This window comes from Chelmon rostratus, chromosome 18 (genome assembly GCF_017976325.1).
Source record: "Chelmon rostratus isolate fCheRos1 chromosome 18, fCheRos1.pri, whole genome shotgun sequence".
In the NCBI taxonomy this organism is placed as follows: domain Eukaryota; kingdom Metazoa; phylum Chordata; class Actinopteri; order Chaetodontiformes; family Chaetodontidae; genus Chelmon; species Chelmon rostratus.
In genome coordinates, this window is record NC_055675.1 from 19,830,765 (window position 1) to 19,856,984 (window position 26,220).

General features: G+C 43.3%; 2 protein-coding genes across 3 annotated transcripts in view; one reads left to right on the top strand and one right to left on the bottom strand.

Annotated features, from left to right (window-relative positions):
• Positions 1-643: 643 nt before the first annotated feature.
• Positions 644-5,683, top strand: tmem242 (transmembrane protein 242). Its single transcript, XM_041958177.1, has 4 exons — positions 644-744; positions 1,628-1,728; positions 3,839-3,976; positions 4,573-5,683. Exons 1-4 carry the CDS (start codon positions 660-662, stop codon positions 4,684-4,686), a joined length of 438 nt encoding a protein of 145 aa, XP_041814111.1. The 5' UTR covers positions 644-659; the 3' UTR covers positions 4,687-5,683.
• Positions 5,684-6,300: 617 nt separating this feature from the next.
• The window catches only part of arid1b (AT rich interactive domain 1B (SWI1-like)), a 46,669-nt gene continuing 26,749 nt past the window's right edge, over positions 6,301-26,220 (bottom strand). The window contains exons 9-22 of one of the 2 annotated variants that reach the window (XM_041958176.1): positions 25,355-25,500; positions 25,155-25,264; positions 21,483-21,623; positions 17,750-17,959; positions 17,033-17,252; positions 13,413-13,548; positions 12,502-12,680; positions 11,836-11,980; positions 11,391-11,504; positions 11,156-11,237; positions 10,197-10,959; positions 9,897-10,027; positions 9,036-9,750; positions 6,301-8,604 (exon numbers count right to left, since the gene is read on the bottom strand). In XM_041958176.1, coding sequence (XP_041814110.1) covers positions 7,562-8,604; positions 9,036-9,750; positions 9,897-10,027; positions 10,197-10,959; positions 11,156-11,237; positions 11,391-11,504; positions 11,836-11,980; positions 12,502-12,680; positions 13,413-13,548; positions 17,033-17,252; positions 17,750-17,959; positions 21,483-21,623; positions 25,155-25,264; positions 25,355-25,500 — 4,135 coding nt within the window. In that variant the 3' untranslated portion in view covers positions 6,301-7,561. The remainder of the gene's footprint in view (positions 8,605-9,035; positions 9,751-9,896; positions 10,028-10,196; positions 10,960-11,155; positions 11,238-11,390; positions 11,505-11,835; positions 11,981-12,501; positions 12,681-13,412; positions 13,549-17,032; positions 17,253-17,749; positions 17,960-21,482; positions 21,624-25,154; positions 25,265-25,354; positions 25,501-26,220) is intronic. The other variant, XM_041958175.1, reaches the window with a different exon arrangement.

A 26,220-nucleotide genomic window follows, 5' to 3' on the forward strand; every position in this document is an offset into this window, starting at 1 on the left:
GACACCTTTAGTTACTTGTAACTTTGCAAAATAAGATTATTGCACACAAAACATTTGAACATTTTATAACATATAGTGCATAATGATCATTAGTTGCAGTCCTACACATGTACATATTTTCAGTGGTGGAATGGAACTAAGTGTATTCGCAAAGTATATTCACTCATGTACTGCACTTCATTCTGAGGTACTTGTACTTGTACTGTATTTGAATGCTATGAACTACAGTTAACTACTGTACATTTATTTGCGGCTTTAGCTATTTCCTTTTTAACTGAATGAGACTTCGTGTAAATATGATGGATAACCTGATTTAATGTACATTCGAATAGATTTTTAGGAGAGTGAGACGTCTTCATTTCCTACTCCAGAAAGACATAATTTTAGTAGAATAGACGATCTTTGCTCGAGGATTCCGTCTCTGACTCTCTCCGCCATCTCCAAAATAAAATAGCTAAAGAGATACTTGACTTAAAATTGTAAAATGAAATGTACACAGTGTTTTCTACACACAACAACAAACTATGGCTACTTTTAGGTTTTGTAAATCAGATTTTCTTCCACTGTTCTAAATTAATATTTAATTAAAACACGGCGCTGTATCGTTCCTAGTTATGTCGTTTCTGTCCGGCGACTTTCTGCAGGCGGACTGAAGCAACATGACAGCAGCCCGTGAAAACACAGCTGTGAGTGTGGGAGAAAGAGCAGAAAGTGATGAGGAGGCCAAACTGCAGATGTTAAAAGGCAAGTTAGTAGTTACCTTGGCGTTTATATTAGCTGCAACTGTTAGCAGACTTTGCTGTTTGTTCGGATTTTTTGCTGTTTTTATATCCGAGGTCACAGCAATGTCGACCTCTACTCCTCTGTTTCCTTTTACACACCAAACTCCACTTAGAAATCTGCGTTTTTATGTTTCCTTAATTATTGAGAATCCCAAACATGCTGAAAATACGAAATATGATTGCTGCTGAATTTGTAGTTTCCTCCTGCACGGGGACGATAATTTCTAGTCGTGCAATGAGGGCGTGACGCCAGACTCCATTCAAAACTTCTACAGTTAAAGGCTTGTGTAGTTATCCGGCAATCCGTAAAGGACAGAAAATACGAGTAAATGTTATTTCTGATACATGAAGTTCTTCTGTTCGATTCGGCTGAATATAATCTATCAAAAGCACGTATTTGGTGTTGTTGTTCTTGACTTAATGAAGACTTCTTACGCTGAAATACATCATGGTGATACAGACTGTAACGTTAACCAAACTTAAATGTGAATTTTCTGATTAAAAGCCTGTTCACTTTACACTTCACGTTATCACAAACATTCAAAATCAACACTTTTTGAGATGCACGGTTTTTAATGGAGAGTAAGGGTATAAAAAAGTAACTAGTAACTAAAGCTGTCATACAAATGTAGTGGAGCAAAAGTACAGAGCTGCATTAAATGGAAATACTCAAGTACATGCCACCACTGGTCACAAGTTACATTCAGACTGTACACACTGGTTTTTCCATTCAAAAACACATTCATAAAAAGGTTGTTTTTAAAACCGGTCATGTCTGATTTTGGAAATAGTTTTCCTCTAACTGAAATGATTTCTCAGCATCTCACCGGACTTCCTGTGTGCAGGTGCAGCGTTTCTGACCACGGTGGCGTCTGCAGGGATGATCGCAGGATTCGGCTCCACGTTGGCGCTTGCCAAGAAAAAAAGCCCAGAGTGGTTTAATAAGGTACACGTCTCCCGTCTGGGAATATTCCCACATCTTTGTGAAACTGTTCCTCGATCTAATCAACAGACTCTGCAAGTTATTGATTTATTTTAGATATCAGACTGCAGCTTCGAATATTTGACATCAACTTTGACAACTTCTCCTTGGCTGCTTTTATTTTGTTTAGGTGTTTGTGGCTTCCTGTGTAGCTGTAATTCTCCTTCCAGTAGGAAAAGTACCTTTTTGCATAAGAGACATTAAAAAAATAACTTAAATGCTATAAAGCAGGCTTATTACTGTTTATCAAACAGAGAACCAATTCAAGAATTCCTATCAAATTGTTCAGTTTGATTGATAAATCACCGATCATTCAGCGAGTCAGAAATAGAGTTATTAACATCCTTCCAGTGGCCGTCAGCAGGCATCAAGACTGCAACAGACGACGACAGACGAGTTCATTGTGGATTCACCAGTCAGTTATTCTCTCGTCTATAAAATGTGAGTAAACGGTGAAAAACAACAGGAAGTTAGTTATCGTGTCTCGGCTGCTGGTTTGTGACACAAAGCTCATGAAGGAGATTCAGCAGGAGACAGTCAGACTTAACAAATACAGACCAAAGAGAAACACGGGTTTGTTTCTGTTTGGAGGGAGACGTAAACAACTATAAAAACAGCTGCTGATGAACTTTGTTATTGAATAATCGACGGATTGAACAGGCAGCGCGTGTTGACGGCTCTTCTGCTTGCTGTACACTGATTTTCCTCGTGTGTGCGTGAGAAGCCAGCCATGCTTACAGCAGGTTGTTTGCACGCTGTTTTTGACGCCGCCATGTGATCGAGCTTGCCTAGTGCTTCTCAGATTTCTGGCCTTATAAGTTTGCAGTGGAGTCAGAGAGTAAACTCTCGGTTTGAACTGACGTTGAAACACATCTGCTGTCCCTCCTGACCAGACGTGATGAAAACGTCTCGACAAATTCCTGAAAATAGCCCACAGAACAAACTTTGCATGAAATTTCAGTATTTCTCGACACGGCCTCTAAACGCATCCTGTCAGCTGGAGCTGTGCGATTATTGGCTGCTCACAGGATCTGATTAAACATGACGCACATGGACGTTTGTGTCTGAGACGAACTTGGCGTTCAGGCACAATCGAGAGCCTGTTCCTGGACTCTGTTTCCGTCACAGACTCGTCTTTGTCGTCTCACTCTCGGCCCCAGAGGGCCCAGATAAAAGTAAAAGGCGTAAAATTAGATTAAACACGGGGCTTCATGTGGTGAGGAGGAGTCAGACAAGAATGTTTCTGTCCTTTTTATGTTAAACTACGATAAAACTTTGAGGAATTCAAATGTGTAAGCCACATATGTTATCACAGCGTATGGCCAAAAGTATATGGACACTACACTACATTACACACCGAAAAAAAGTGAATTTACAAAGTAGAATCCTAAAACTTAGTTTACCATGTTTTTTAAGGTAAAATCTTGACATGAAAAGTAAATGTAGACAGTAGCATGAAATGGAAATACTCAAGTACAGCAGGTGAGTGAATGAGCAGAACCAGAGTGAGAAATGAAACTGGACTTTCCTCTGTCAGCAGTTAATGTGAGTTTCACCTTTGACCCCGACAAACAGAAAAGGTTGAACAGCGAGCGCCAAGGGAAACGTTAATCATGTGACTCTGCAGAGTGTCTGAGTGGCTGCTTCCTCCTCATGATGACGGTTTGGAGGTTCTGGAGGATCTGAATTACTAAACAGCAAAATTGCATTTTGATAATTGCTTGTCATTTATAAAAGTCAAAAAATAGCTAGTTAGTGTTTTTTTTTCAGGTTTGCCACTTTTCTGCATTTTATACACTATATGGCCAAAAGTATGTGGGCACCTTTGTTCCCCTGGAGGAAAGCCTGAAGCCAGCAGAGTGGAGGCTGTTCATGAGCGTGATGTCACAGTCACATGGTACACCGTCACGCGTGGCACAGCTGTCCACATACTTTTGGCCACAGAGTGTCTCATTGTTATATCTTTGGGTTATGGACTCTTGGTTCGATGTCACGCTGTGTTTTTGCATTTCACGGTTTTCTCACATTTCATCTACTTAATGACTGACTCTGGTTCTGTCTGGTTCCTCTGCAGGGTGTCGTAGCCACCACGGCGGCCCCAGAGAGCGGGGCCTCTCTGGCCCTCAGAGCTCTGGGTTGGGGCTCTCTGTACGCCTGCTGTGGAGTCGGTCTGCTCAGCTTCACTGTGTGGAAAGTCCTCGGTGTTCACAGCGTACGTATCTGCTGCTGAGGAGACAGAATAACTGCAACTCACTGAAGTTTATCTGTTTGACACTCAGAGACGGTCACACATCATACAACACATCAATCAACTAATCATCTACTTCATGCATTTAGTATCGAACACTTTGATCTCTGAGGTCAGCCGGTCACCTCAGAGATATTTATTCAATCTAACATCCTGTCATCGCTGTCTGATCTGAACCTGTGCAACACACATCAGGGCCATTGTAAGTGAAAGTGTTTTCAGTTGTACATTTTCCAAACTAAAGTTGTAAAATTTAGACAATAAATTGAAATGATTCAAAAATAATATTATGAGGAGAAAAAAGTCTAAGAATTTCTAGAATAAATTTTAAAAATTTTGAGGTCCAAAACTGTTGTTTAAAGCCAAAACCTGAAGTGTGTTCATGTATCTGAGTCCAAACACTAAATCAAACTGTTATTCTGGTTATTTTAAGTCAGCCGACGTATGATGGATTATTATTTCACTGTTAAAAAACAGCTTTTAAACATTTAGGTACTAAATTAGCTGGGCACTCTGTTACCAGGTTTCTCTCTTCAACCTCACTTCCTCGTCTCTTTCAGCTGTCTGAGTTCAGACAGAAGATGCAGTCCTTCTTCCCGCCCATCCCGAAGTCCACCGAGTCTGCAGCTGGATCTGAACCTCTGGACTGGGACTCCATCTTCAAGTCGAAGTAACCTGCCGCTGCTGCTGGAGGACCAATCAAACGAGACGACAGAGAGACTGAAAAGAATTGCTGACATGTTTCTAACGAGTTACAGAGACTCAGCAGAGACTGGAGAACCCTCTGGATCACGTTGGTCCCCAGACTGCAGGAAAACACTGTTTATAAAAGATGTGTTTGAGTTTGCGCATCACTTGAACAACAAACATTTGTTTCTCTGAATACGAACTTGTGATTTGACCTTTAGTTTGTTGGTTTCTTTTTGTTTTTTTCTTGGAGACAGACGGGAGGAGGAGGAGGAGGAGAAACATTTTAGCTTCACTTATATTTTGCTGCTCGGGTGTTTTTTTTTATTTTATTTAAAGCTGTGACTTTAAAGTAAAGGAAGAAGAACTCCACTGAAAATATGTTCAATTGATAAAGGTCAGAGGTCACGATGAAACGTCGGGTCGATGTTCGACCAGATTGTAGATTGTTGTTGATGCTCTTTTGCTGCGCTTGTTTTTCCCACCAGGCCATCCTTCCCAGTCTGAAGGCGGGTGGAGGTAGTGGCTAAAATAAAAAGCAAAAATCCATTGGTTCGGTTATTTTCCAACATTAATCCTTATTTAAGCAGCTCAGCTAACAGAAGGACCCACAGGAGAAAATATTGTTAACATGTGTTAGCATGATAGCATTCTAAAGTTAGCATAAAATATGTTTGAAAATTAAATTACTTCATATACTGCTGGGTAGCTTGTCAGTTTTCCCTTGAGGATCAATTAAGTTTTATTGTATTTTTGCCTGCCATTTACAATTTAATTCATTAACTGTTTATATTTTCTGTTATCAATCCAAGTCTGCAAAATAACTGAAGTTATCAAAGTCCAGCGCTGAAGTAAACATACGTAGTGAAACAGACTGGTGGTTACAGAGATATTGTGGTATATAGATGATATTACTCCGTCTGAGCTGGTGTGAAATGAAGTTATTATACTATGACACGTACAACCTGATATTTCAGGTGCCTTCAAGGACGTTCCCAGTTTTAAGGACTGATTATCAGCTGCTGAGCTGTGCTGTCAAAAAGGCATTCTGGGAAATTCAGAGGCAACAGCCGAGGAGAGTCGATTTACCAGATGTTGAAGATCACAGACTGATGATACAACAGGAAATCTGTGGAGACGAACAGGAGATGAGGGACAGAAGATAATCACAGAGAAACGTTGTCGCAGTAATTAATGCTGCTGATGTCAAAGTTGATGCTCTGCAGGTGTCTTAACTAAAACTCGAGCGTTATCTAATCACACACGGCGTTTTTCCGCATTGAAAGACTTTGTCTCGTTAACTTAATCTTTAAATATTAATCTTTTGTTAATTCTCATATCAGGACTTCTTTCTCACAATATTCTTTGTAATTTTTAACGGTGTCATGATCTTTCAAAGTTTTAGTTTTTTACAGCTTTATCTCATCAAGTTAATCAAAATTCACTTTTTAAGTTTGGTTTTATTCTCGAATTCTGACTTTTTGTTTTCATTCATTTTCTTATACTTTATTTAACCTCATTCTTCTGACATTAACTTTAGACAGACTATTTTTTATCGTGTCCTGCACTTTTCACTGAACTACATTTTGGCACCAGTAGCTGTGAGGATTGAACAACAGACGTTTTCTCTCCTGTTTTTTGTGATGCGTAATGACCGAACTGCAGCTGCACACCTTCAGTTTAGTTTATAGATTTAATCAAAAAATTTAAGCTCTCTCAGTTTTTCATTCCAGATCTGCTCACAAACCAGCCCAGAGCTGCGTTCACAGTGCTCAACCAGAGTTCATGTACGTTTATTCTTGTTGTGGAACATATGAAGATCTCATACTGAAGAAACGTCTGTCAAATCAAACAGGAGACGCTCTGGATGTAGAGATTTTCTTCTTTTTTCTCTCTTTACATTTGTTATAACTGTTTTTGAAGTTGTGTCAGTTAGCAACATGATGAGTACAGTCCCACCCCCCCAGACCTCCTGTACAGACAGTCTCTCAAATCAAGCACACCCTCCCCCAGATCAGACCCCCAAAACATCCTGAAACTGTGGATTTTTCCTTAAATACAGAAACAAGTCTTCACCTGCTGGGAAGAGAAACCAAACGTTCGGGTGAGCAGAGTTGTGATTATAAATGATGATAATTCATCACCAGCTACCGTCACCGAGTCAAATGTACATCGTCTATTCACAGGAGGATGATGCCGTTGGAGGGAAATTTGGATTTGATTGGTGGAGGACACATACAAAGTTCTTAAAAAACAGAAAGTGACGCTTGATACTGTTGTGGTTCGGCAAAATACTGATGGTCAAACTGCAGATGATCAAATTATTCACATTTAAAGTAAAAAAACGCCCAAAACAAACCTATTGCACCAAAACAAAGTACATGACTGAACATCAGTGTTTCCTCTGTCATACCACATGTGAAAAGAGCGGCCTATCTACAACATATCACTATTTAAATAAATCTGACCCCGCCTCCAAAATCTAACTAACCCCGCCCCCCAAAAACAGCCCAGCAAACAGAAAGAAACGACCACGTCTGTTTAAAAACATCGAAGAGAGCCAGAACCCGAGCGTTGTCCACCATCACACTTTGGTTAAAACAAAACAAAACAACAAACTGACAAAAGAATAAAAAAATTAAAAATACAAGTATTAAATATTTTTGTATTAAAATTACTTAAAAATCCCAAATAAACATTTTGCGGATGGAGCCGAGGAGCTATATATATTCTATATATATTCATTTGTATGTAAAAACATTTGTGTTCTGTTCTTTAAATAAAAATATAATAGGAGCCAGTTCGTCACATGGTCGGAGCTGCTTCTAGCGCCACTGAGCGTGCTCCGTGGCGGTGTTTGTGTCACGAGCGGCCAATTTTAAAAAGTACTTCACACATGATGGCCGCCACCGAGGAGTTGAGGGCGGCCGACAGCGAGATGTCCAGCAGCCGACTCTCGTACAGAACAAACTCCGTCCGGTTCTCCTCCACCCTCGCCATGGCCAGCAGGGCCTTGGCGGCGCGGCACATCATGTTGACGCTGGGCGGCTCCGGCGTGGCGGCGGAGTGCAGCATGCTGTGCGAGCTTTGTTGGTATTGAGCCATGGCCACGCTGTCCTCCAGGAAGCCGATCAGAGTTCCTACGCTGCCCTTCTGTAGGGCGACGGTGCGTGCTGCCGTGGGATCACCCTGTGCGAGGTTGGACAGGACGGCCACCGCCATCTCCCGGCACACCTGGCTCTTCCTCTCACCCACGAGGCGTACCAGCGTGGCGTACAGCTTCTGCTGGCGGCTGAAAGGCGGCGTGGCGAGCAGCAGGTCCACGTTGCAGTCCTGGATGCTCAGCTTGCACAGACATTCCAGCACCAGTCTCTGAGGGGTGAGCGAGGAGAAGCCTCCCGCCGAGGAGAAGGGGTCCTGGGCCTCAGCGGACGGGCACACCATCCAGTGCAGCAGCCCGTCCAGAATGGGCAGGCAGATGCTCTCGGGGTACATCGACAGGTCCAGCTGGCCCGACATGTTGGCCAGCGTCACCAGCGTGTTCTCCCTGAGCGCCGCCAGGCAGTCCCACCACCACTCGTCCCTGCTGCAGGCCAGCCCCTGCTCCTCCTCCCGCTGGTAGCTGGGTGGCATCCATTTCCTGCGGGGGTGGTGGTGGTGCAGCAGCACGAGCCGGCCCAGGATCAGCACCAGGCCAGGGTGCCGCGACATGTCGGCGTCATTGCCGGGGATGAAGGAGAGGCCTCGCACAATGTTGGAGATGCAGACACAGCGTTTGGCCAGAGAGTCCTGCCAGGACTCAGCCGTGGAGAGCGGAGCCTCGTCCCAGCAGCGAGGCTCGTCCTCCAGAGGGCTGATGGGACTCTGAATCAGTGGCGTCTGACCTCTGACCTCTGACAGGGAGCCTGGAGAGGAGACAGAGTCATGATCAGTTAAGTTTATGTATGACCACAGACAGGCTGCAGTGAAGATCTGAGAGATCTCAAAATGAATTTTAAATCAAAAGTTGTTTTAGATTTTTACCATTTAAAGGTACAGTTCACCTGTTTTAACAGTTACTGATGTTGATGAACTGGCATCAGGCTGTTCACACTAAATCCTCATCACACAGAAAGGGAAGCACCTAGTGGTGAAGCAGCAGCACTACAACACATCCACACTACATTCACAGTTGCACAGAAATTTTCTTTAAATCTTTTTTTAATACACTCATTCTTCCTCTTTGTCAAACCCTTGCAGCTATATTACCCAGCATGCATCATGCTAGTGGCGGCTAATTTGGCCTGGAGCCTGCAGCAGACACGAGGAGCAGCTACAGGGACAGATGAACATTTACCTTCATGTGTTTCAGGTGGCATCTCTTCACCGGCTGGTAGGTTCTTCTCCACGCCTACCTCTGCTTCCTTCCTATTCTCCTCCTGCCTGCCATCTCCTTCCCCTCTCTCCTGACTCCTCCCTCCATCACGGCCCCTTCTCTCCTCCCTCTCAATTGAGAGGTTTGTGGGGGTGGAGTCTCCTGTCTGGATGTGAGCGGTGGAGTCTCCTCCTCCGGCCCTCCAGTGCAGGAGGCCGCTGATGAAGCCGTTGGGTCGGCTGAGCTCTGCCCAGCGCTCCTCCACCTCCTCCCACTCCTCCCCCGTCTCCTCCACCCTGATTGGCAGCTTGTCATACTTGCTGGCCTGTTGGGGGCGTGGTTCTGCCTGCTCCTGGTGCTCATCTTTCACCACCACCTCCTCTTTGACGACAGATTCACTGTCTTTCACCTCCTCTTCAGTGTCGATGGCGGGTGCAGCCGTGGGTAGTGGTGACACTGCCTCCATCTCCTCTGCTGACCTCCTTGGTATCCTCTGCTCTTCGGCTGATTGGCTGTTAGATTCGGAGTTGGCAGGTGGTGACTCCTTCAGCACCTCCTCCTTCTTGGGGGGGTCAAACACGGGTCCCAGCAGAGTCCTCTGGCCCTCGGTTCCAACCTCATACTCCTCCAGGATGCCGAAGATCTGGATGAGGCAGCGGCGGTAATACTCCACGATGAGCTCCAGGAAACCAGGCAGCTGCAGGAGGACAGGAGGAGGTCAGCTGATCATTTATTATTAACAAAGATTTCACATTTATGTCAGTTTTTCTTCTACAGTGTCCAGACTACCAAAAAAATCTCTGTTGCTACACACTCAACACTGTGTGCAGGTGTGTGTCTGACCTGTGTGAGGTTGAAGGAGCCCACAGTGCTGTCATCATACAGCAAGATGTTGATGGTGTCCAAAGCCCAGGTGCTCTCTGCTAATAGGCCGGACTTCAGTGACATCATCACTCGCCATGCCTCCGGGGTTCCTAATAGGACGGGTTGAATAACAGAATGTCAACTTGTAGAACTACTTTAGTTGTCACTAAACTGAATGGTGGTGAGGTGTGTGTTCTGATGTGTTCTTTGTATCTAAAGCTAGTTTGGTTTTGGTGTGTGTGTGTATGTGTGTGTGTGTGTGTGTGTGTGTTGACTCACCTGTGTCCTTGGCGGTGAGCCGGCGTCTTGGCTTTAGTTTTGGGGGGGTTGCCTCCACAGAACTGGAGGGGAAGCTGACCTCTCTGTGGATGAGATGGAGGCTCTGAGCGGGCGGGGGGCCGGGGGGGACACCGGGGTGCCCCGGCTTCTTCATAGAGGGCAGGTAGGGGGCGCTGTTGGGGGACAGAGAGCCCCCCAGAGGCCGTGGGAAGGAGGAGGGGCTGTGAGAGCGGGTCACATGGTTAGGAACGGTTGGTGTGGCCTGGAAGGAGGAGGGGGGCTGTCTGGAGGGCAAGGGGGGCATGGAGGGGGAGGAGGAAGAGGAGTGCGGTGGATACGGAGGCTGGCGCTGGCCTGGATGACTGGGGGGCCACTGGCTGTCCTGAGGGGGCCTGCCCTCCTGGTCATCTCCCCGGCCCATACCAGGATAGGGGGGTCCCTGGCCCTGCCGGCTGTAGGTGTACCCCATGTCTGTCCTGGGGTGCCACATGTTGGCCTGTGGCCCCTCTGCGGGCCCCCCAGACACTGCTGGCGGTCCTGAACCCATCATGCCGTGTTGTGGGGGTCCCTGCCGGTCGCGGCTGTAAGGATACGGGTACTGGCCCTGGACTGGCCGCCGCTCAGGGCCCATGTAGCCTCCACCTCCTCCACCATAGGGGCTGAACATTTCAGGCTGCTGAGAGCCAAACTGCTGCACAGCGAATGCTTCGCCTTCATGACGCTTTGCAGGAGGATACAGACCCTCCATCGGACGCTTGTAACCCTGCAGACACACGGCGGAGGGAAAACTGAAAACAAGCCCACAAACATCTGAAACAGGTTGCAGCTGGTCTGGTTGATTCCTCATCAACATGTATCAGGATGAGCTCCTATAGAGCTTCATCATCATTGCGGCCTCGTGTTTCATCTGTAGCTTGTTAAATTTATTCTGCAGCATGAAGAAGAGACAGAGCACTCACCTGCTGCTGAGGGTACAGGGGCTGATGGGAACCGTAGGCCATGCTGTGAGGATACTGCTGCCCATAACCATCATGTCCATGCCTGAAGGGAGCGAGAAGAGTGCATCAAAATAGATTTAAAAACTACTTATAGACAAAATGTTCAACTTCACCAAAAATACACTCACGTAAAAAACTAAATAACAAACCAGAAGAAAACGTTTGCACATGTTTTCTATCTCAGCCCTCCTCTCACCTCTGGTGGGGGTATCTGCTGGGGTACATGCCAGCCTCGTTTCCAGAGGGACCCATACTGTTCTGACCTCCAGGGGGCGCCATGCCTCCTTCAGGCCCAATCACATGGTCTGGCCTGCAGGACAGAAAAAGATACTTAGAATGCTAAATATGATGTATTTTCCAGCATAAAAAAACAATTTGCCTTCACAGTTGTAGCCAAAGTCCTCATCACCTCCATCAAATGGTTCTCATATTCTATCTCTTTGTGTTCAGTAACAACAGAACAAAACACAGAGCTGAAGAAGACCTTGTTTCCTTTTAGGCATAACATGCTCACACAACAATGATTTTACAAATGCAAGCTTAGGTCAAAATGCATTACTTATGCATCAAACAAACTTGAAATGCTGCAAACAATTCTCCAAAACACAGTGAGCCCTCAAGTTGCCTGACCAGTATCTTACCTCCGCTCGTAGCCGGGGCCATAGGGGTACTGTGGTCTGGGGCCCAACCCTGTCAGGGGCCCTGAGGCCGGCCCGCGGGGGTACATGTCCTGCATGGCACCACTGGGCATCTGACCAGGACCAAAGGGCTCGCCAGGCCCCGGACCTGAAGAAGAAAAGGTAAAGATTCATTATTTAATTTGGTACAAATGAAAATTAATCATAAAAACTCCAATGATGCAGATTGACTTCATTGTTTCATTTCGATTTATTTTTTACTAATATACTATTCTTAATTGCCTGGAAGGTAGAAAATCTAAAAACTGATTGAGGATTTTGGAAAATGCTAAGGGGTGATGTAATACGCATGCAATACGAGCTAACAGGCTAAAATGTGAAACACCAACTGCACTAACATTAAATGTGGCTGATAATAAAACAGTTGACGTTTTGACCACCAGGGGGCAGCACAGCACAGTGCCTGCAACTACAGGCCTGAATATCACTTTTCTCTCCGAATAATAAACTAATAAATAAATAACTATTTATTAAGAGTGACATTGTTCATGGTTTCTACTCATTTTAAATGTCATCAAAAGTCAACACTACCACTTAGTATTTTGTAAAGAAACCCACCCTCTTTTCATCCATCAACAAAGTGCTTCAGAAGTGTTTTTCACTCCTCACCTTTCCGCGGCCCTACGTATGGGTCTTTGTTGGCATCGTATTGCATTCTCATTGATGGATCCGTTGGGCCTCCTCCCTGCTGATAGGGGGCGGCGCCGGGTCCCGAGCCTCGCTTGTTGTGGAAAGCTGGATCGCTGCCTTCAGAGAACGGGTCCTGGATGCTCACTCCTCCCATGTTCCTGAGAGATAAACCACAGCCGAAAGTGAAGACAGACATTTATGAAGTTAACATGCACACAACTGAACAATTTCGAGTGAATTTCACTCCCTCAGGATTCTCACTTTCTAAAACTGACTTGGTAGATGCATGTGATTTGCCAGTGACATGCAGACTCATTGTTGCATTAAACAGCTTGGAGCTTCTAAATCAACATATGCATGAGCAGCAGGGAGGAAGAAAACACGTCATGAAAGCTTACATATGGACATTTTCAGTATCTAGAAATAAAGCAACTTGCTGAAGAGAACATTAGAACTAGAGACAAACCTCTAGCGGATTTTTAATATAATACTGATAGCTGATTAATTAGCGAATCTCCCCCAATGATCATGGTTCCTCTACTATTAAGCTTATATAAGCTATTTTTAGGGGTCATCTTCTGTAGGCATGATATATTATACAGATGACACTCTGGCCCAGCAGATTAAGTGTAGTCCCTTTGACTCTCTTACTGTATAAATGCCATATCTGACATCAATCTGTGGATTTTGTGTATTCCTCAAACTGAACCACGATAAAGCAGAATATTTGGTCATCAGACAGACAGACCATACGGATAAAATCACTCTGAGATGCACATCGACAAGATAAAGCAGATGCTTTACAATATAACAAATGTGATGTGTTGTTTCGCTGGTGATTGACGAATTGAATCATTCAGGTGAATTTAGGGTTTGAACTCATCCCCTACCTGTTTCCAGGCTGGGGGCCCATCTGGCTGTGCGGGGTGGAAGCAGGGGTCGGGGGCTTCAGGTCTCCAGGGGCCTCGGTCAGGGAGCTGCTGCTGGACTGAGGGGTGTTGGGGCCCTGCAGGGAGCCCGAGTTGGCTGCAGAGATACAGACCAGACAGAAAACCTGCTGAGAACGAGGGTTACATGTCGTCATGTAACTTCACACAGCAGTTATTCAGACATGCCTAAAAAAAGAGGTGGGCCGACACAAACTGTGGAACACAAATATCACTGGGAGTAATAACAATAACAATAATAATAAAGTCTTTAGGACCAGACCGGCTATTTTAGTACTTGTGCACTTTCTGAGGACCAACAGCTTCCTGGAGACCAGCAGGGATTATTTTTTTTAAATTTCACACCTGTTTAAGCTGCTCATTAAACAGAGGAAACACAGTAACTACAAAGAAAATATGTTCCTGTTGCTTCTTTAGCTTTCCTCTCCATTTCAACTTAAAACTAGTTTAAAAATGTAACTTTTTAAGCAGTCCTCCTCCTTTGGTACTTGCTGTCATTTCCCTTGTCTCAACTCCTCCTTTTAGCTGAATGTCAAAATCCCTCTGAGTTGACTAGGGGATCAGATCACCTGTTGGGCAGGCTGAGGAGGCTGGAGACTAAATCTAATTGAGAGCAGCTTGGTGAATTCCCCTCCCGTCCAGTCAGTGTGTGATGACGCCCTTTCTTTGAGGCTTTAGAGAGGAGGTGAATTGCACAACCACGGGTACATTCCAAGTCTCTGAAACTGCATCCACGGTTAATCTTTTCCTTATGTCTTAGACTTTGTTCAGACTGCGGCTGTTCGTTCTCAAATCCGATCAGACTATCCACACTGCTTTTCTCAAGTGGTCAGATCAGATTTGTGTGTCACCAATCTATCTGCATGGGTTGCTGCAGTAACGACGTAGGCGTCAGCATCTACGTACGCTGGCGACACAACATTATATAACGCGAAAGCATGAGCAATGGAGATCCTTCCCGTCCTTGTGACGTCCATTTCTACTGATGGCAGCTGATCGCAGCTGGATCAGATGTCAGTCAGCTTTAACAGCTGTAGAGGCTTTTGATTATGTCTGCACACAGGTGCACTGTGCTGATACTAATGAAGGCACAGTTATCAGTGCATGAGCAGCGGTGTTTTCTCTCTGCTGCGTCTTACCTGTTTAACAAGCACCTGCTCATGAATAACAACCTACATTCTGTATTTATACGGTGTCCTGCTTTGAGGCGCGGGAACCATTTCTACAGGCAGAATGCATTTATATTATCTCTTCACTATTTCCATCTGTGTGTATTTCTATTCTGAATAGAATTATGGTGTCTTTTCAACACCGGAAAACATTCATTAGGGAAAACGTAAATTATATGACTCATATCAAACCCAATGCTCAAGGATTATCAGCCTCACATCTGACTGAATGAAAATAACAATGAATGATGTAACAAGTGTTTCTTGCTGACAGACAGACTCTCCTTCTCTCTCTGACTTTAATTGTATCCGCAATAAAAGTTAATGGGGGAATAAAAGAAAAATCTTTCTAATAACTGAAGAAAGTTATTTGTGGTCCTTTTGTTGTTCGGACCGACATGAACACAGATTAGACGGCGAGTCAGAAAAATAAACTAGAAAACTTGGGAGTTGTACACTTGAGTTGAATCTGTTATCTGTCTTCACTGTGATGTTGTGATCCACCTGACGATTCTGATCAGCTGCAGCGTCCAATCAATAACTGATATCCAGTAAGGGGGCACATCAACGGGTAAAAGACTTCTATGAAGGCTGTTATTCCATCCTCAGAGATCCCTCCTCACTCCTCAAAGGAGAAAAAATGGCTTTGAGATGGATCAGAATGACTTCTAGTTTAAGTGAGGAAATATCCAATAAGAGACTTGAGATGTGCACCATGTCATTCTGATCCCTCCTGGACTTACTGCAGACCTCATCTTAGCAGATACTGAGATTTCCTTGCTGTCTTTTGCTTTCTGATTGACAGTAATTTTGAGTATTCTGGAGCCTAGTTTGAGTGAATATTAAAAATCACCTTTCAACTAGGTTACCTGCGTTCAGTTTTTGCTTGCCTAATAATAAGGTAGCTCCTGTAGGCTTTATTTGGTTTGCTTATTTTCATCGAAATCTTCCTTATACACATTCCTTAAATATCTGGAGCCAGTTGTTCTTTATTATTAAGGAGGCATTTTGGCATCCCGATCAGATAAATCTGGGGAATCAGTACCACCACAGAGCATCGGAATTGTTTTTCAGTAACAGGAAACGGGAAGAAGTGGGTAAATTAGCTTTAGCTAAGGCTATCTGACCAGGTAGCCTAAACTCAAACAGTCAGAAAGTCTAATTCGGTCGAGAGAGAGAGAGAGAGAGATAGAGAGAGAGAGAGAGAGAGAGAGAGAGAGAGAGAGAGAGAGAGAGAGAGGCATCGTGGGAAATTAGGTCAGCTTGAGGTCACTGATGTTTACATTCACACCCACCTCCCCTGCCTGACAACTCGCTCTGCTTCTCTGTTACATAATCAGAGGAGAGTTTGTGTGTGTGTGTGTGTGTGTGTGAACTGGTGATCTGGCATCATTTAAGCCCTTTTCATACAGACAACCTGTAACATTGCTGGCTTCATCTGTCTGTAAAGTGATGCCTTTTTGTCATTCAGACAGAGATGTCTCGAAAGCAAATGTTTCTTTCAGCTTCGTTAAGGCACGATTGGACATTTACACACAGAGTCGCAACGCTTGATGATAATTGTCAGCTGGTCCGCAGAGGAAGTGACGTCACTGCTGGAAAACAGCAGGAAGTTGTAAAGCAATGATACCAACAAAGAAGAGTGTTTTCTCAGTTCTCTCACAAGCTGCATCATTAGCTGTGTTTAAAATATCGCATTCAAAAAGCTTGATGAAACGGCAAACTTCCAAAAATATCCTCAATTCTGCAAAACAGGTTTAATGCTCGCTTGAGGTGGCTTTTGCCTTTTTTGAAAAAGTGTTAATACCCTAAATAGGAGATGGGAAGAAGAAGGAGAAGAAGAAGAAGAAAAAAAAAAGAAGAAGAAAAAGAAGACAAAGACGAAGAAGAAGAAGAAGAAGAAGAAGAAGAAGAAGAAGAAGAAGAAGAAGAAGCTGTTTCCGCTGTCGTCCTCTTTCTGGATATAGCAGTAACACCCGAAAACATGGCGGGTAGTACCAACGACAGCTACATTAAAGCATGGTCGACACCAGCTGACATGAAAGAACAATTACAACCTGCCAAATTCCTGCAGACCTCTCTCCATTTTTCTTTCAGCTGGCTAAGAAGACTCATGTTTACGTTTTAACGTTCTTCTCCTACTCTGTTTATTATCGCTGTGTGTAACATAGCTTAAAACCACGCTTTGGGTAGGCGAGTTTATTTGCTCTGAAACAGTTTAAATTCATTGCAACATTTAAAAATTTTGCTTAAAATCTTTACCTGGAAACAATAGGAAGAACTCCCACCAAACCTCACAGGCTTCTTAAAAGTTCAGGTTATGAGTAACCCAGGTTACAGGTCATTAAGTACTTGTGATTGTAAATGGCTAAAAGAAAACAGGTGATTCCTCACCTGGGGACGGTGGCTGGATCTTGGCCTGGAGTGACAGAGGTTTTTTGGCATCTCCAGCGGGTCCCAAGGCCTCAGGTGGAGGCTCCTCTCCTCGCTCCACCTTACACTCGTAGGCGAACAGGTACTGGATGTACTGCTTCTTCAGAGAACTGGCTGAGCTGCTGGACGTCCCCACATTTAACTGGGATGACAGCTCCCTCCACTTCTTATTCTTATTCACCTGAGGAGGAGGAGGAAGAGATTTATGCACTAAATTCATTGTAAATCTCACTGAAAATTAGACAAGAAGCAGCAATGAAGAAGCTGCTCAAACAAAGCCAACAGTCCACTCTGTGTAACCCTGACAACAACCTGGACCAGAAACAAAACTTCTTGTTGGAGGTAAAAATGTAGGCTCATGTAAATCAAACTATTATTAATTATTATTAATTTTAATGTTTGTTTCCGTTGGATCTTTGTTTGTTTGTCTGAATACCAATACCAAACCAATATATATATTGATTAAAGTACTAAAGCAGTTGCAAACATTAAAGATGGGGTGAGTCATCCTGGAGAAAGATTGCTGATATTGCCGTCTCTTCTTCTTCACAGCGCTATCACATGTTAGCATACCAGATTTACCCCCCATGCCAGATTAATTCAATGAATATTGACAAAAAACTTTCTCCAAAATGAGTCACCTCACCTGCAGGGGAGAAGGAAAAATGGATTTCTCACCATGGCAAGGCCTCCGATCTCTCGGACAGCCAGGTAGAGTCTGCAGAGGTCCAGAGGCTTCTTTCCCACGGCGGGCAGGTTTGGGACGGGCGTCCCCCTCTCCTCCATGAAGGACAGGTACCGGTCCACCCACAGCCTCCTCTCCGGCTCAGAGCCCATCTCATACAGCCGAGTGATCTTCTCGTTGGTCATGGTGGCCACGCTGGGCTTCTGCAGAGACCGAGACATGGAGAGCCCGGTCAGCCTCAAGTATACATACCGGAGAAGGACTGCACAATACCACCAAAAACCACACAGGGAAGGAGTCACAGCAGACTAATGTCCCAGCCAAAATCCACCAGAATCTACTTCAAAGCAGGCCCTTTCATCTATATTAGTCCCAGGATTTTTCAAATCAAGTACACAAAGCAATTTATAAGGCAAAATCTGAAATACTAAGAGTTCCATTCACCTCCATTGTATTGAGGTGGGGGCAGTAATAACAGACAGATACTGTGTCTCAAATATATAATATATAAATAATATATATAATAATAAAACCAAAACTATCTGGAGAAACATCACCACGGGGGATAACAATTGTGTTATTCTTTTGTAATCTGCCTGAAATCACCCATGAAATGTGAATATTTCTATTTTAGAAGTGTGAATTCTATTTTTTACATCCATCCATAGGTGGAGGAATGTGTTGAATTTAGTATGGAAAGGGGTGTTGATCCGGTTTATTGGGTCTCCACTGTTTGAAATGACAGAATAGATACACAACTGTCACTGCAACTGTAACTTCTGATCAAAAGAAATAATGTAGCATTTTCAGGATGGAAAACAGGTGACAAACCAAGATTAAATGATTTATCTAGACATTTTAATCAGTCATTTATAATTACACTGAAAGGCATTGGGTCCAGTGTCATAAAAATATTTTGGAAAAAGATCATGTTTCATATATTTAAAATATCTGTTGGTAAATCTGGTTCCATGTGGCTTGAAAACAAGTCAAATTGAAGGTTTTCCAAAAAACAGTAAATGTTTTCTTTTTATAATGAGTCAATATTGTGCAGTCCTTCACAACAGTTATGTACTGTCACATCACAATGACACACACACACACACACAGACACACACACACACACTCACAACACAACAGTACTACCCAGCCTCTCATTTCAGTCAAATCCGTGTCCTACCAGCACTACATCCTCTTCATCCAAACACAGAGAAAATGCAAAGTCAATGGATTCGCAACATTTCCTTTCGTCACTCCACTAAAAGTTTTTTTTTTTTTTTAAATCTCACAACTCATTCAACAGCCACAAATTTAAAACAAAGCTTTTATTCATATCAGTGAGTCTGTTTAAAAGTCTGACTTGTGGGCACAGCCTGCAGCTGGCAGCGCTCAATGGCTACAGTAAGAAATGCTGTTAGTTAGAAACTGCTACCAATACTTGCTGGGGTTATGGGTTTACTTCCTCCAGGACACATGGTTGAAGTAAGCCATTTATAATAACAAGTTTAGAGGTCCATTACTAAAATAATAAAATGATTTTGACCGGAGGTCCTTGATTTCAGTCCAGTTGCAAATCCATGTGTGCTGACAACTCTTTGAAAATACAAAAAAAAACAAATCTGAAAATGGCTTCAATTGTGTGTCTATAAATGGCTGAGGAGGTTGGGCAGCACTGCAGCAAACAATCGGCACTGAAACACAACCAGAGGATCGACCGCTGTGTCCAAGTCAGACACAGAAACAAACAGCCGGCTGTTCGAAAGATGGCCGACGACACAGTCACAGCTCACAGAATGAGACTTTCTCATTTAAACAGTTGTGTCCATTTTCTGTTTCTCCTGTGTTTTCAAAGTTGAGGTTAGTTAGTTGATTCAGACAGCATTTCCCAATTACATAATATAATACAAAATATGAAATATCTTGAATTACACCAGTTTTCCGTGACATATTATTTCTTATGGATCTGACTGAAGTCGACTGGCAGAGATGGAAATTCTGCCCACATTCTTAAACCAACCATACAACCTTCACCTAGCGCCGCATAACATGAAAAACATCCACTATCACGGCACTTGTAGTTTTATCCTGTGATTTCAATGCACTTCCATGACCACAGGACCCTTCATTAGGCGCCGGACACACCAGTAATTGCACAAACAAGACCTTAGTGCATTGTTGCCAATCTGGCCACGGTCACTAAAATGTAACAACCCTTGCACTTACTTCTCACTTCTTTATGATAAACCCATCTCTGTGGACTCGTACTGTACAACTGAACATGCTTTTAGTTATTTGTTTAAAGGGGATACCCTTCCTACCTGGGTGAATACACTCATTGTAAGTCCCTTTGGATAAAAGCGTCAGCAAAATAAATGCAATGTGCTCTCTCATCGATGGGGGAGTTGACATTGTACTTTGAAAGTGTAGATTGTGCTGTGGACAAATCTACAGCAAGTAGACCCCAAACCCAGCTAGGAGGTCGACGCAAAACCAGAAATACTCGATTGTTCGGCGTTGTTTAAATTAAAAACCTAAATGAGTGTCTTCAGAGTTTCGACATGACTTTTCCTTTCAGATGTCAGTGAGCTGTTTCCTCTCGTAACAAATTTACACATGCTGAAGTTTTGTTAATCTTTCATGATGCTGATGACCTCTGTCCTCTCCATCTGTCGACAGACTGAAATCTCAACTCTAAACCTAAGATGCAGATGATGCTGCCTTGTATCTGACAGGTTTTTAAATCAGGGAAATTTGATGTGAACTTGAACTGCATTAAAATGAGAAAGTCTCACAGTAAACAATTAGAAAATCATATTACAATGCAAAACATTTACAATAAAAAAGCAGCGTTTGGACTTCAATATTTACTAGGGGTGTCACGATTTTGAGTCTAAATTAAAAATCGATCGACTACTTGTGCACGTCGGGCACGTGTCCGAACCGCCAGCCAAAAGTGCAGATTGTGAGGAAAGAAGGAGAACTAGAAGTCCTCCTGCTTCCCTGAAGTCACCGGTGTGACAACATTTTGCCTTCACTGTAAGTTATATCAACGCAAAACAACAGTTTGGAGGCTACACTGCACATACTTGCTGCTACACACACACAAGCAGCTGTGTGTGTGTGTGTGTGTGTGTGTAGTGACTCTTCTTTTTCTTTTTGAGTTGAACAGTTTCTTTGAAATAAATAACTGTTGTTATATTAAATACCTATGTGCTTGATACCACGTAGCTTCTGTTTTTTAAGGTTTTGAAATGTAAATGATATAAAAATTGATAAAAATAAAAGTCAATTTGAACCATGGATTTGGAGAATCGTGACACCCCTAAAATTTACAAAAGATAATAATAAAGATGCAAGCACAATGCTGCTTTGTTCAATGAAAACCTTGCATCTCCAAAAAGTCACATTTCGTTAAACTTGTAAAATAGAAGAAACCCTGCGTGATTTTAAGATTACCTAATGGATTATAACGAAGCAGGTTAAGGAGAGTAAAATAACCAAAACCTGATCATCTGATTTAAAAGTGAGACTAAACGCAACAGAATCTGGAGTTACGAGGTTTTCACACATCAGCAGCAAGAAGCAGGGCTTTATGGTGACGAAAGTGCATGGTCACAGTCAAAATCATCCAAAAAAAAGTAGCATGATCTGACATTTACACACAGTAGAACCCTCAAAAATACAAAAAAAGAGAGACAAAAATATGTGCTTTTGCTTTGCACTTACAGGGCTCGTGGACGTCTTGGGCCAGGCAGGGCTGCTAATGCTATCACTGTCCTCCCCGTGACAGGAGGACAGACTAGCTGAGCTGGGGGACATGGGGGAGGGGGTGGGGGGCTTGGACACACACTGAGAGCTGTAGCTGTCCTGTGATACAAAACACACAAATCATTCACACACACACACACACACACAAACAAACACAAACACACACACACACACAAACACAAACACACGCACACAACAGAGCCACGTGGTGAGGGTACGTCAGGGCGGCAGAATAGAAATTTCAAAATCAAAATAAGAGAGATTTGCTTTTAATGTTTCCGAGGGAGCGCAAACTCAACTCGACATTCACAGAGCCGACAAGCAGAAGTTCAGGAGGAAAACTTTGCTTCAGACATTAGCGTTAGCATTTAGCAGCTGGGAGCAAATGGACTGTCGGGTTAATGTTCAGGCTCATTAAATTGCACAGCAGACAAGTAAAAACCACCAGCGAGCAAATACGTACCTGGATGAACAGGTTTTCAGCTGTCTTTTCTGCTCAAGTTCTGTTCTAAAAAGCTGGTTAATAACCAGACTAAACATTTAGCAACCGATAACTGTCCGATTCATCTCTGAGTGCACGACTTTCACAAGTGCAGATACTGACCACAGGTTTGTGTGCTAAATCTTGTCACTTTGAGCACTGATGTTCATTACTGGTGTTACGATCAGCATGTGTGACAAATTAATCTCAAGTCAAGTTGCATTTACCAGCTATTTCAGAGCTTCATCCGCGAATGGAACTGGCTAAGGTCATGTGATGACACGTGTCTCAAGCAGACCAATGCCTACATTTAAAATCCACCACTTACAAGCAGTGAGGATCCTCTTATACAGAGCAGGACATGTCACCAGTGAGGTAAGCGGAGACATGACCACCAGAAGCAGCAAACAACAAAACCACTGATCAACATGACTGTGGTGATAAAATTAGTATTTTATGATTTCAACGTCGTCTGTCGAGTTCAACATAAAAAGAGCTAAACAGACAGCAGCCATTTAGTCAGCTGGACTGAAATTCAAAATCACAAACTGTAAACGATTTTAAGAAAAATCAGCTGATTTCGTTTTTGTTGTTCAATTCTACTCTAAGTCTTTTTTTTAAATGTAGCATTTTCTGCATTTTGCTTTGTAATCATGTATCGTACAATGGCAACAGTTGCGGTTGAAACTTGAACCTAAATAAAACCAAAATATTTATTTAATAAAACCCTGTATTATTTGATTCAAATTCCACCTTGATGTTAATACTAAGAGTTTAAGGGGCTGTTTGGGAGGAACATTTTAAACTTACTGATTTGTTCTGAAGCATGAAGCTCACCAAATGCCAGTGAGCTGAAGTGAGTTTTAAGGAGAGAATTTAATAACCAAATATTAAAAACTGCACAGGCAGGTTTCACCTCTGCTTCAAACAACACAAATCCCCGCCTCAGCCTGCACGGCAGGTTACTTTTATTTTGAGTTATTCTGCTATCTAGTTATCTCGGAAAATAGTGGAATTGTTGTGAATTTTAACAGCCAACTGAGCTTCTAGACTTTAAAGTTTCCACCCTGTTCACATTTACCTGTTGTCTCACATCTATTCTGAAGTCTCTCTGACAGCTGACTAAAAAAAAAAAAAAACCCAAAAAACACACCAAACCAGCAGAGCATCAAAATATGAGCAAGCACAAAACAAAAAGTAGCAAAAATTAGCAGCAACACAGTCTCTCTGGAGAAACACCAAGACTTGCTGTTGTAACTCCTCGACAAACTGCAGACACAAAGCAGCCACTTCTCATCGAGTGAACCAGAGTCAAAGCAGAGACAAAGACGAGTCGTCTCACATAACCCCGACCGCAAGATCTACATCCTACACAGATCCGTGATCAAGGCCGACTCTTCACTGTTGGATAATGAGGAGAGGCAAGTCAAAAGAGAGCAGCGAGGAGGAGAAGTCAGAGCTTTCAAAACGCTCCAGCTGCTGAGCTGAGAGAGAACTAAACAAGAGGAGAAAAACAAGACAAAACAAGCAAGAGAGGAAGAAAAAAAAAAAACGAAACAGAAGCTGCGTCGGAGGGAACTCTGGCTCCCGGATGGCAGGAACTGGTTATTTTGGGTGTTCTGTAACACTTCCAAAACAGTCAAACCCAGATGAAATAATGACAAGTGTAACGAACACCATGCTGCTGGAAACAAACTGATCAATACTGTCGAATAAAATGAGGAGTGCCAACTAGGAATGTAGAAAAAAAGCACCAGGGAATCATTTTCTTTGTAAAAACTCTCCTGCTCTAAAAAGCTGACACGTCAACCTGAATTACAGTTAACTTTTACAAGTTGCCTACAAAGCCTGACAGACGCTTTGGCTGCTCAATTATGGCAAAAATGATAATCACGATTACTTTGCTCAATACTGAGATCACGATCATTTCACATTATTACTCACTGACTTTGGAAACATTGAGCATTTACTGAGCTTTAAATAGAATTCCACTGAAAAACAAATTTAATAATGAATGTAACATGCGGCATCACAGGTTCTTTTATTCAGTTTTATCTATACACTAACTCATTCTGTATTGAACATGTTTGCCGACCAACGACACACCGTCGGCTCTGGGCACGCTGCACACAAACATAGTCATCAATACGTCATGTGCTTCGTCTCTCTTCTAACTTGCGCTTTGATCTCACATATATTGGATAGATATTTTGTAAAACTTTTTTTCCTTCTCATGGTTTGAAAGAAGCAGTCTGTCCACATGACCTTTCTTTTACAAAACATCGATACACACGGGAAGACGATTCCAAATGCCCAAACAAACGGTCCAGTAGGTGGCGATAAAGTTTACATCAATGATTCATCAAATACCACAGAAATGCACAGTGAACTTATTTTACTTTGGCAGTAGTAATTGTAAAACACGAACAATTGTAGCTAATTATCTATTTATTAACACCTTCTGGAAAACAGCCTAGCAGTGCTAACCACATGTTAAGTAGCAGTAGACCACCATTGTTTTTGTTTCAGACCCATCCGCATTACAAAAAGCAACGATCGAGCAAGGAATTAAGGTGATGACTTCACTGTTTCCAAACTCTCTCTTTTACATGTACATCTAGGTTTAGTGGCCTAAAACGCTGTTTGCATGTGCGAGAGACCCAAACACAGCGCTTATTAAAATATCCGTACACATGTGGTCAAGGCCTTATTTGTGAGGGGTTTAGGGCCAGCCGCAGTGCATAACAACCGTCCCTGCCTGCTGTCCCAACAGAAGTTCACTGTGTGTGTGCGTGTGTGTACACACGCTCGATGTGCACACCTGCACGTCATGTGATATCTTCCTGTCTAGCAGCTGAATTGGTTTTATGTTTCTTGTTGACCAGAGCCTGTCTGTCCGTCATCTTTTAATGCCCCAAGGCTGAAATATTTTTTTCCACACTTCATCTTTGCATGAAAGATTCTACACAAATGCTCAATACTACCATTCAAAAACCTGTATCAGTGCTATTAAGATGCATTCTTGAAGTAGGCTCAGCACGCATGCATCTGTTAAAGCATGCCAGGAGAGCATAACAGCAATGTGGGAGATGGCGTGATTGATAGAGCAAACAGCCACTATGATTGGTTGAGAAAGCCAAAGAACGCACCTTGGGTTTGGGTGGTTCGGTGGCAGGGCAGACGCTCTCTTTGCTGAGCTCAACCCTCTGCTTAGCATCTAGATGAGCACCCATCCCCTCGGTTGGCATCATCATGGGGCCTGAAAGACAAATTATGAGATCATTTACAAAAGGTCAAGCATCCCAGAAATACTCCTGATCCTAACAGGCACTGCGATCTAAAAGCCTACCTGAGGATGGGGCATTGTATGGCGGTCCCTGCGGTGTCATCCTCCCAGAGTTACTGCCCGGTTGCTGGCTATAGGGACCTCCAGGACCTCCAGGGCCACCAGGGCCCATTCCTCCCATTGGTGCCATGCCCAGGTAGCTGCCCTGCCTGGACACCACAGAAGAAAAAGGTGTTTGATTATCATCATTGGATGTGATCAAACTGGTGAGATGGCAGCTTGCATGCACGAGGTTACATTAAGGCAGAAGATGAGGAATAAAGTGTCTGTCTCCAGGACTTGTGCAGTTACTGGAGACAAAAACACAACTGAGAATAGAGGAAAAGACAGACGTAGAGAAAGAACTGAAGGATTTCTTATGATCTGTTCTTATCTTCTCAAGCTGGTGGACAGAGCTCAGTGGCAGGTTAGGTCAGCCGGTTGCACCTCTCCAGCATGATGTCTTATGTCATGTCTTACGTCCTCTGCACCATTTGGTTTACTTGCATTTTATGATTCAGTTGCAGAATTTATTAATGCAAAACTATGCATGTCCAACAGGTGTAAGGTGTCGTATGACGGATAAGTGGCAAGATATACTCCATAATGGACAGTTCTGTTATAGGGTGTCTGCATACACAGGTGTAGTAACTCTTGTTTGTCATTGCATACGCTCTCATGAGGGTTCCTGTGATGTAAATTTTGTCATCCAAAGACATCCACAAGGGTCTGTACAGACCATCCACGTGCAACCCGAACCTTAAAGCCAGACGGACTGTGCACACCGGCAAACAACGCTCCAGAACAGCTGATCTGTGATGAAAATTTTCATCACACAGCCTCCCTAGATACACACTTGTTTAGACGTAGAATTTTGCTACATCTACACA

What these genes read in the sequence shown, in the direction of transcription:
- tmem242 (XM_041958177.1), top strand. Translation starts at nt 660, where the DNA reads ATGACAGCAGCCCGTGAAAACACAGCTGTGAGTGTGGGAGAAAGAGCA. An exon ending in GCCCAGAGTGGTTTAATAAG is followed by an intron (nt 1,729 to 3,838) that starts GTACACGTCTCC and finishes GTTCCTCTGCAG; the next exon opens with GGTGTCGTAGCCACCACGGC. An exon ending in AAGTCCTCGGTGTTCACAGC is followed by an intron (nt 3,977 to 4,572) that starts GTACGTATCTGC and finishes CGTCTCTTTCAG; the next exon opens with CTGTCTGAGTTCAGACAGAA.